Genomic DNA, 10,145 nt, shown 5'->3' on the forward strand with positions numbered 1-10,145 from the left:
GACATCATTTGGAGTTATTTTGAGACTGTTAAGAATCGTGATATCAAAGTGCGCAGGTCATTTGGTGCAAAGGAATGTATTTTACATCGACACCAATTTCCCTTAACTAAACTTTGGAAAAAGATTACAGTTGTAAAGATATGAAATATGTACAAATACACATAATTTAAAATGTTTTTCGCATTTTACACGACAGCATCTACTGATACCAAAAGCCAAGATCATGAGAATTAAGTCAGTACAAGTCATGAGATTATGATTTAAACAACTTTGACGTAGTTGATTCACATTATCTTCATCAGTTTTTATCGGTGACCTTTGTTTTATTACTTTGGCAGGGTCAACATAACAGCAAAGTATGACACAATTAATCCAACAATCTGAAAAACGAGAAAGATATGTAGACATTTAAAAATTAAAACAGAGCTAACCTCTTTCCTCGTAGTTTCTCAATTACGTTGTCATAATGGGGGGACAAAATGATAAAAGATAAACGCTGGACATCACTTTTTTGTATGAAACCATTTTGAGTATTTGTATAGGTTTTGAATTTATTTCGAGGGCAACGGGGAATAATTGACCATAAGTAATTGGAAAAAAATAAAAGGAAACGAGACTTGGGATTAATTGACGTGTTCTCAGCCAATCAGCATGCTGATTGAATGTATAGTATTAGCTGTGATATTTCAAAATATTTCGTGGTATTTCGTGTTTCTTGCAAATTTTAGTTGAGTGATCAATATCCACACTACACTAATATAATGTAGATACTGCCGCCCACTTGCAACAATCAGGATATTTCTCCTCAACGATTTCATACAAGTGACAATGCAAAAAAAAAAAAAAAAAAAAAAACATGTCTAACACAGACGAAAAACGGTCCTTTTCTTTTTTTAGATGGTATAGTTTCTTACGGCTAAAATCGTGGAAGGCAGACATTCCACATTTGTTGTAGACTTATTTCGCTATTTTGTAAAGAAAATACTTATAATTAGTCTGTAATAGCTTCTTACTGGTAACTGACTGGCTTTACCGTTAGTGACGTGGACTTGGAAATTACGACCAGTCCCCCAATGGAAAGACCCTTTGGTTCACCTTGAAGGTCCAACATAAACGACACTAGCTGAAATACAATTAAATAAAAGTTAACTTTAAGTAATTTGTTTAGTATACAAAGGACGGTTAGCGTCGTCCTTGACTCACACAGTAACTTTATATCTAATATCATAATCATATTTATTTAATGATAGTTTTTGTTTGTTTGTCTGTTGACTTAATGAGTACGTTTTGGGTTAGAGGAGGGAAGGGGGGTGGGGGGGAAGGAGGGGAGGAGGGGAGAAGGGGAGAAGGGGAGGACGGGAAGTACCTGTATAGCAGCAAATACCTTCCTTTCGTCTTCCTTTGACCCAAGAGAGGTTTGTAAGATATTTTGGAAGTTGTGAATCTGAAACAGAAATATCAAAAAACACGTCGACAAATGCAAAGTCAAACAAATGGAATACAAAGTGAGTACTAGAGTAGCGCTAGAAAGTCTCCAAGCAATTCAATTGACCATGTACATGTAATGAATATAATGAAGGAGGAAATGTGCCAATGATAAAAGAAAGATATTCGAAATTCAAAAACAAGTAAACAACAAATAAAATGAAAGACATCAATGAACAAAACTATTTGAAAACTAGTTATTGTTGTTATTGTCAAAGAATAAATTTATCCGATGCTGTGTACACAATTAATGTACCTTGTCGCAGACTTTGGATCCAAATGACATGATGACTGCTAAAAGACTAGAACACGTCAGAAACCAAAACATATTGCTGACGAGTGACACAACTTTGTCTTCTTCAGGTAAATTAACTGCTCCGTAGAAATTGAAGCAAATCAGCGGAATCTATAAAGACACCAGTCCAAATATAAGAGGGGCGAGCATCTTGTCAGCAATCTGGACTACTTCGCACAATCTGAAATGTTCCATCTTAAACGTTCCTATTTCGACTAGGACCGAATGAAATGACGATATTCGCATATGCAGATCATCAAACAGAGCCTCAAGTATCAAACATGTAATATAGAAAAAAAGGATAGTAAGAAGCCACACACCCATACCATAGATAAAGAAGATGAGGGAAATTATGCTAATACCAAACCATCCATCCCAAGGTTTGAGAGCTGCAATGCTAAAGTCCAACATTAGATAGGTTGTTAAGGTACCTATGGCACCACAGACAAAAAAAAAGCAAAATATAACTATGCCCTTTTTGGACTTACTTTTCACCTTTTCTAAATTAACATTGCTATTGATGGCGATTAAATTTCGAAAGAAATTTTCAAAACGGGATTTCTTCGAATCTCCTAGAGGCACCCATTGTACAATCAAGGAAATTTTGACGCTCAGTGCAATCAAAAGACACCATAAACTGACCGTTATGAAAAGATAAATGTTATTTCCAAGAAAAACACCGACAAAAGACATAATGAAATTCAACCAAAACCCGGAAACTACCACAATACAATAAATGTGTGTGAGATAAACCAGTTTTCTGCAACGACCAGAAGCATATGCTAAGTGTTTTAAGTTTGTCTGTTCAGAGTATATTCCAAAACACTTCATCAGTTTTAACACCGGACTATAGATGTCGTCGATTATTTTAAGCATCTGTTCGTTGACATTTGTTTCTGCAGAAATCGAGTTGTCAACTGCTGTCACATCACTCCTCGTAGGTTGAATTGAAATCGATCAAGGCATTCCCTGTTCACTGTGCACAGGAACTTTGTTAGATGTCACTCTTGAAGGCATGATCATTGATTGCTTAAGATTCAAAGGAAGCTCAAATCGTAGAAAGTTTCACTTTGTTATCAGTCTTGCAAGTTAATTACTTTTTTTTTCACTGGGTATGTTTTTGTTTCATCGTCTTTAATAGCGTCGGGAGAGTCGCCAGCCTGTATTCTTAATTAATATTTGAAATTCACTTTTAACAATATCGCATATTTAATTTAAATTAGTATGCAGTTGATTTTTTTTTCTCTTTGGTGACCTGCAGAGGGCCTGCAATTAACTCCGTTAATAATTCATCTCTTTTTAAATGGTTCGTTAAAAATAAAAGCTATGTACTATATATCGTGTTGTCCTGCATCAAATGTTTAAAAGGAGAGTGCACGGATGTTTTTCTTACATGGAAAATTCCCAGATGTTTATCACTACAATACCTTATACAAACAATCTTTTCTTTACTTTTCTTTTCTTCTTTTCCTTCTTTTCTTTGTTTTCACTTTTCTTTCTTAACATGAAATAAATAGAAAAAGGGGGAAAAGGGAAAAAAAATCAAGCAAAACTCAAACGCGTTGAAGAGAAGATGCTTAGGCGAGCAAATATTCAAATATGCCACAACGGGCTATTTAACGATTTAACTCCATTCCGTTATGTTATTCACTCTTTTATTATTGTTCTGTACCTTACAGTTCGTTTTTTTATGCCCTTGTGAAACGTAATGAACATGTTAATATATTTTTTTTAAGACAAAAAAAAAAAAAAAGGAAAAACAAACAAACCAGTCAAACATAAAAAGAAAAAGGTCAGGGAAAAACTATTCCCTGATTCATTCCTGCCAGTGTTGAAATATTGTTAAGTGTGTGCAAATAAACTCTGTATGTTTCATTATACAAAACCAAAATTGCGCCTTCCTTTTGCTATTTTTTGATAATTTTTATTCCACGTGCCTGGAAGATCTCATTGAGTGTTGGGAGAGAACGAACTAGACAAGTGTTATCATTGTTGAAATAAAATAGGGGAAACATTAATGTCTACGGTGTTTTGCTTGCATGGAACATAAAATCGAGATCAAAACGGTTGTTCTGGGTTTTGCTCACTCCATCTTCATGCGAGTTAACTTCGTAGCTGAGGTAAAGTCTGGTGGCTCATCAGGCTGTAGCTTATCCCGGTTTCTGTAGCATGAAGCGACTAGGAGTATTTCTACTCCCCTCTGGATGAGATGCTAGTCCATCATGGGTTACTTCCAGCATTAAGTTCTGCTGTACCCATTTTGTACACCTGGTAGGAGCCGGCACTGTGAGAGTAGCGTCTTGCTTAAGACTACAACGCAATGTCCTCGGCCAGGGACCGAACTCAGATCGTTCGATCCAGAGACGAGTCAATTTGTAACTGCAAGCCGGATAGTTTAACCATTTTTTCTCGATCTCTTTTTTTTTTTTTTTTTTTTCTAATTTTTTTTGGAATAACAACAAAGCCAGAGTGGTTTGTTTTACTCAACATATTCAAATAGGTCCAGAAACATTGGCAAGGTACCTACGTCTTCAAACTGCGTATAATAATCAACTTCAATTCGTCGGCTGTTGATAGAGAGAGCCGTGAATTTGAAAGCGAATTTGATCACAAAGTGATGACATTTGAGGTCAGCATGTCTTGGTCCCCACTAACGAAAGCTTCCAACAAAGCTGTCACTTGAGAAGGTATAATTACAATAGGAGAGGTGTGATTATTTCGATGTTTTTTTTTTCTTGCTATTTATAAGCTGAGCCCCTCGCAGTGAAATGAAAATCATATTTACTAGAAGTGGTAAAAGACTTCTTAAATTTCAATTTGAATACGTTAATACAGTTTCAACAGGCATAGAGTTCATTATCTTGTTCCCATTGTAAAGTCAATAGAAAGTAAATATTTGTCATTTATCTTCCTATCACAGATCATTGGTAGTGGTGCGTTTAATTTTCTTTATAGTTTTGTTTTTTATGTACTTTGTGTCACCTCCTTTATTTATTTCTTTTCTGTTAGTCCTTCTTGAAATTACCTCCATTTGAAGAAACTAGAGGGATCTCATGGGCGTTGTTTCTCTATTTAAATGAAAATGATTTCATCGGGCAAATCATTAGTTGTGTTCAATATAATGCAAACATTTTCGTAGACTCCTTCCGAGGCTTTCAATTTCTATCTTCCGGTGGATGTTTCACTCTTTCTAATTCAACCCTAGACATTTGATTAAAATTTATTGCTAGTAATACGTATGACGTTTTGAAAATGTTTGGAGAGCATTTGCAATGTATTACCACCGGCCGCGCGATTTAATTAAAAAGAAAAAGTACCAAGAAAACCGCGTTTCTACATGACGCAAAGGAACTCACCAGCTATTTTTGGAGGTTAACTGTTCTCTCCGTGTGAGATAACTGGAAGTTATGAATTCACAACAAACATGCTACTATACTATACAAACTTCAAACTATCAAAGCATTTCACCATGCAAGCTTTTATTGTGCAAATTTCAATATCATATAACTACCTATTCAGGATAATACGTTGTCACTGGCAAAGCGTTTATAGTTCTCTTTCTAACTTAATAGCTCCCTTCAAAGGTTACAATTATTCAACCTTTTTTTTTTCTCGTCAAATCAATTGGAAAGAGCTTCGCGTTGGCATCGATGACACATTAACTTTTCTTTTTGAATTAAGTTATCGAGAAATCTCCTGATCCTCTTGCATTGTTTTCACAACAACACAGTTTTTCACCTGAACGTTACCTTCGTAGGATTACATGTTTTTCCCCTTCCGTCTCACGCGCGCGTATGAAGTCGGTAGTATTTCAGGGCTCGCCTAGTTTGTAACTTTGGGATAACATCCGGCTTATTCCGGACCGATTTTAATATAATCTTTATGAAAGGTCTGCAATCCCTCCAATTTTCATTGTAAAAACTGAATATTCTCAGAGGTACAAGGTGTGGGCCTCAAACCACCGTCCCTACTCGAGTGTAATTCGATCCTGGTGCAGAAAACCAGCAAGACTATTATCATGGCTACAAAAAAGATTACCTTCTTTCGATAACTGACGAGGGAGCTTCTTTCTGAGACCTTTTCGTGTTTATAACTAGTAAATGGTGACAAGAATAGTGCCATTATAACAGTTGCGACATTTACGCTAAGCTTTTAATCAGCAACTAAATAAATATGTTGAAAGAAAAAAAATGAACCTGAAGTTCTTCCATTTATCTCAATGACTGGCTGGATGGATGGACGGACAGACAGTGTACTTCACTGAATAGCTGTAAGTGAAGAGGGTGAATCGATTCGTCTGCTAAAAATGACAATAGAAAAAAAGTTCTAATTTTGCAATGGCCTTAAGAAAAAGACCTGCGGAGGAAAATGCGATTGCTGTGACGATAGAACTTGAGAAAGTCAGAAAGTTCTACCACGATAGCTTTTAAGTAATAGCAATTTGAAATCAGCGCTGATCTTGCTATTGTTATTGTTTTTCCTGCTTATATGACAAGAACTGCGAGTTGCAAAATAATTACACCTGGGCTAACCCTAGTTTGAAATCTAAAAGGATATACATTTATTTTTTCCAGTAAATGATATATATCAATAAGGAAATATTTGCTGTTATCAAGTCATTCATTACTTGGAAGTTGGTTATGTTGGAAATGCTTTTTTATTTTCAAACTTCGCTTGGCAGAGTTAGCATAACAGCAAAGTAAGAGACAATTACTCCAGCATTCTGAAAAAGATAAAATGCAGAAGTGCCGTCACCTACATAAATTTTACAGTGCAATTGATTATTCAATAGCTTATTCTTAGAAAAAAAGACCTCTTTGTAAAGAGGTCTCTGTGTTTTGTTGTATCTAGGAAGCGAGTAAATTTCTAAATTCACAGTTAATGCAAGAGGCTCGAAGTTTCCTCCAGCGCCACTGCTATGATTATTAGCTCTTAACCTTTATAGGCAAAGAAACTGTCTTTCAAAGAGTTGCTTCATTTTTTCACATAATAAATAACAAAAAAATAGAAATATACAAGTATAAAATTTACTGATTAATGAAATCATCAGACTTTAAACTTCTGGAATTAAAAATGCCTATTTTCTATAACAGACGAAAGTTGTGTTTTTTTCCAAGTTGTTATCAATAATGTTTATCAATTATTCTCGAATCAACTAAAACTGATTTACTTTGAATTACGTCGTTTTTTGTTTTTTGTTTGCGTTCTTTCTTTTGTATTTCACCATGTTGTTTTGACAGTGTGGTGCAAATCATAATAGTTACTGACATTGCGTTAAAAAAAACAAAACCGAAAAAAATTAACTTTAATTCTGGAAAATGAATAAGTAAACTTACCGTTAGGGACATGGATTTAGTGATGACTGCCAGTCCTCCAATAGAGATGCTCTTTGGATCACCTTGAAGATCCAATGGATACATAATTAGCCGGAATGAGAAAGCAATTTTAACTTAACAATCTTGTAACTGCTAGGAGTGGTGTTAAATGGCATATCTTTTCGTAGTTTGTACTACAAAAAGAATACGGAAGGGGCGATTTTCTGACTTCGTTCATAGGTGTGAATACACGAATTTAAGTACAGTTATTGATCGATACGTGGCATGTTATAATACCATGATGATCATAGTCACCTTTCTTCAGCTCTTTCCACTGAAAAAGTTTGCAATACCTTTTGGAAACTGTAAATCTGAAATGAGAGTGAAAAGGATAAATTCAGGCAAAATTAATAAGACTATACATTTTTTTGGTGAAATTTAAATGGCCACTATCCCCGCCACTATACAACAATGCATATGTTCTCTTAACGAAACTTACATGAACGAAGCGACTAGTTTAAGCGAATATTAGTTTGCTTTTTGTTTGTTTTTTGTTGTTGTTGTTGTTTGTTTTGTTTTTGTACGTTGGTTGTTGTTGTTTTGCAAAATTCCCATGCTATACCTTTTCACTGACTTTGGATCCAAACAATGAGATAACTCCTAAAACACCAGTTGCCAGCAGAAACTAGACTGAATTGCCGCTTTTCATGTCACGTCATCATTTTCCTTCTGAAGTTTTAGTTTTATCAGATGTAAGACCCTCTAATGACTTGATGTTTTGCAGCGTTTAAGCTCGACAAGGTTCCTCATTTTGAAATAGGGCACGTTTGAATTTCCAAGTTTATGCGTTGCGTGACATTAAAATAGCAGCCCGATAAGGCTCTGGAGTAGTCAAAAAGATGAGTTATTGCTCAAGTTTTTGCTAACTAAACAGTTGTTGCTCTATAAAAAGTGTTAATTTCAATGTTTCGGAGCGCTAGAGTAATAACTTTTCGTTTCAATGGCAAAACTCGATGACAGATGTTTCTGTTACTTTACGGCCGCCATGTTTGTGTCCCTCTAAGGGCCACAAACATGGCGCCTTCATACAAAGCTCTATAAATTTGAGTGAAACACTGCGAATAACGGGAGAATGAAAAACTGCACAGACCTAAATCTTGGCAAGGTTGTATATATATCAATCATCTTTCATATCCCAGCTTCTTGACTTAATTTATTGAATAGTTATGATTTTTATTTGATGGCGTGACACTGCAAACCAGCCATTATTCACCAAGAACACTAGCGAATTTTCTTCAGGTAAGTGAATAACACTATAAAAACTAAAACAAAGAAGAGGAATATACAGGGAAACCATTCCAAAAAGAAGAGGTGCTAGGATCTTGTCTGCAAGTTCAATAACACTACATAGTTTTCGATACTCCATCTTTAAGGCTGTAGGGTCCATTGTGGTTAAATGAAATGATGAAATTCCTTTATGTAAATTATTGCAAAATTTTACAAGTATAAGGCACGTGTTACAGAAAAAGAGAACTGATAGAAACCACACACTATTTTCAATAATAAGGAAGATCGAGCAAAGTATTCTCAAGCGAAACCAATGAGTCCAGGGCTCAAAACTTGCTAGGTTAGGTCTATCAATACTTCAAGGACTATGACATTCACTACAGTGCTAGAAAGAGACAGAAAAATACCATTAAACCTTCTCTTGATTTAGCTTTCACCCTCTCTAAATTAGCGCTCCTGATGACCACCAGCGCCTTTGCTACGAACATTTCGAATCGAAATTTCCTCCTATCAGTTAAAGCCGGCACGCTTACGGATATCGTGCCATTGAGTGCGATAAAAATAAAAAAGAGGCGCAACTTGATCAAAAGAAAAATATCTCGTTTAATGAGGATCTCGACGAACGCCATAACGAAGTTAAGCCAGAAACCAAAAATGGCTACCACGCAATAAGTTTGTGCAGGATGGATATCGATCTGCTTTCTGCTTTGAACGAATGTAAAATCCACTGGTATTACACTGGTTTATCCAAAGCACGTTCCAAACAACTTCATCAGCTTAAGTACTGGACTGTATTTTTCATCAAACCCTTTAAGCAGCTTTCCGTTAGCATTTTTTCTTGCTCGTGAATTTCAACCGCAAACGGAACGTCGTTTATCGCATGTTGCGCTGAAATTGATGCGTTCACGGAAACTTCGTAAGGTATCACTTGACAAAGTTTGATCACGATCAGCCGAGGTTCCAGAAGAAAAGAAAAAGCTGATTATATTTCTAAGAATTCCACATGAACCTTTTTCTCATATTACATTTTACACGTGCCTGTGAAATAGTCAGAAAAAGTTACATAATGTGGGACCCTGTATTGTGTGTCTTTGCATTCCGTTTAAATTCAAATATCAATGGACTGAAATGAAAGTCATTTGCTGAGCCCAAATTAATGTAAATCGAATCATTTGTTGGTGATTATTGATGACTTGTGCCTGTTGATAGTCTTCCTGTTTTGCAAAATGAATTCTATGCAATTAAATTAGAATTTTTTTTTTTTTAACTGAAATAAATGAGTCATCTCATATAATTTTTTTTTTTTTTTAATTAAAAGACGCCCAATAAACATCAGCAGGCGTAGAGTATTACTTTTAATTTACGATGTGAGAGTGATTTATACCCCTAGATCGACGGTATCTCCACCTCCTCCTGGTAATTAAATTCGTGAAAATTATTATTTAAAAAAAAGGTATCTTAATATCAATGTAAGAAAAAAAAAAAAAAAAAAAAAGGCTGTAAAAACTCTAAAAGGCATTTGGAAAGCGTTTAGAGGCCTGGAAAATATTCAGAAGCATATAGATATACCTAGAACCAATTGCGTCCCTAATTCCAGCTGGGCAGTTCAGTTCCATTTGAAAACTCTCTGTACCAACAAATAATAGAATCTCGACGGGACACAATGGACCATGCAAACTGTTTTATTAATGTTTAGAAAAGAGCCCGAAGAAAATACCTGCGCTGATTGGTTTAAAATACTGTTTCTGTGAGTCGATAAAAAA

At 35.4% G+C, this 10,145-nt stretch overlaps 1 protein-coding gene across 1 annotated transcript; it reads right to left on the reverse strand.

Moving 5' to 3' along the window:
• Positions 1-326: 326 nt before the first annotated feature.
• Positions 327-2,384, reverse strand: LOC145482909 (uncharacterized). Its single transcript, XM_081461555.1, has 4 exons — positions 1,742-2,384; positions 1,385-1,444; positions 1,034-1,123; positions 327-380 (listed from the first exon to the last, which is right to left on the reverse strand). Exons 1-4 carry the CDS (start codon positions 1,811-1,813, stop codon positions 327-329), a joined length of 276 nt encoding a protein of 91 aa, XP_081317681.1. The 5' UTR covers positions 1,814-2,384.
• Between the last annotated feature and the right edge of the window lie 7,761 nt (positions 2,385-10,145).

Source organism: Orbicella franksi, chromosome 3 (genome assembly GCF_964199315.1).
Source record: "Orbicella franksi chromosome 3, jaOrbFran1.1, whole genome shotgun sequence".
NCBI classification, from domain to species: Eukaryota; Metazoa; Cnidaria; class Anthozoa; order Scleractinia; family Merulinidae; genus Orbicella; species Orbicella franksi.

Coding starts and splice junctions, on each gene's coding strand:
- LOC145482909 (XM_081461555.1), bottom strand. CDS start 1,813: ATGTTTTGGTTTCTGACGTGTTCTAGTCTTTTAGCAGTCATCATGTCA. Junction 1,445..1,741: donor GATCCAAAGTCTGCGACAAG/GTACATTAATTG, acceptor TTTCTGTTTCAG/ATTCACAACTTCCAAAATAT. Junction 381..1,033: donor CCAAGTCCACGTCACTAACG/GTAAAGCCAGTC, acceptor CTCGTTTTTCAG/ATTGTTGGATTAATTGTGTC.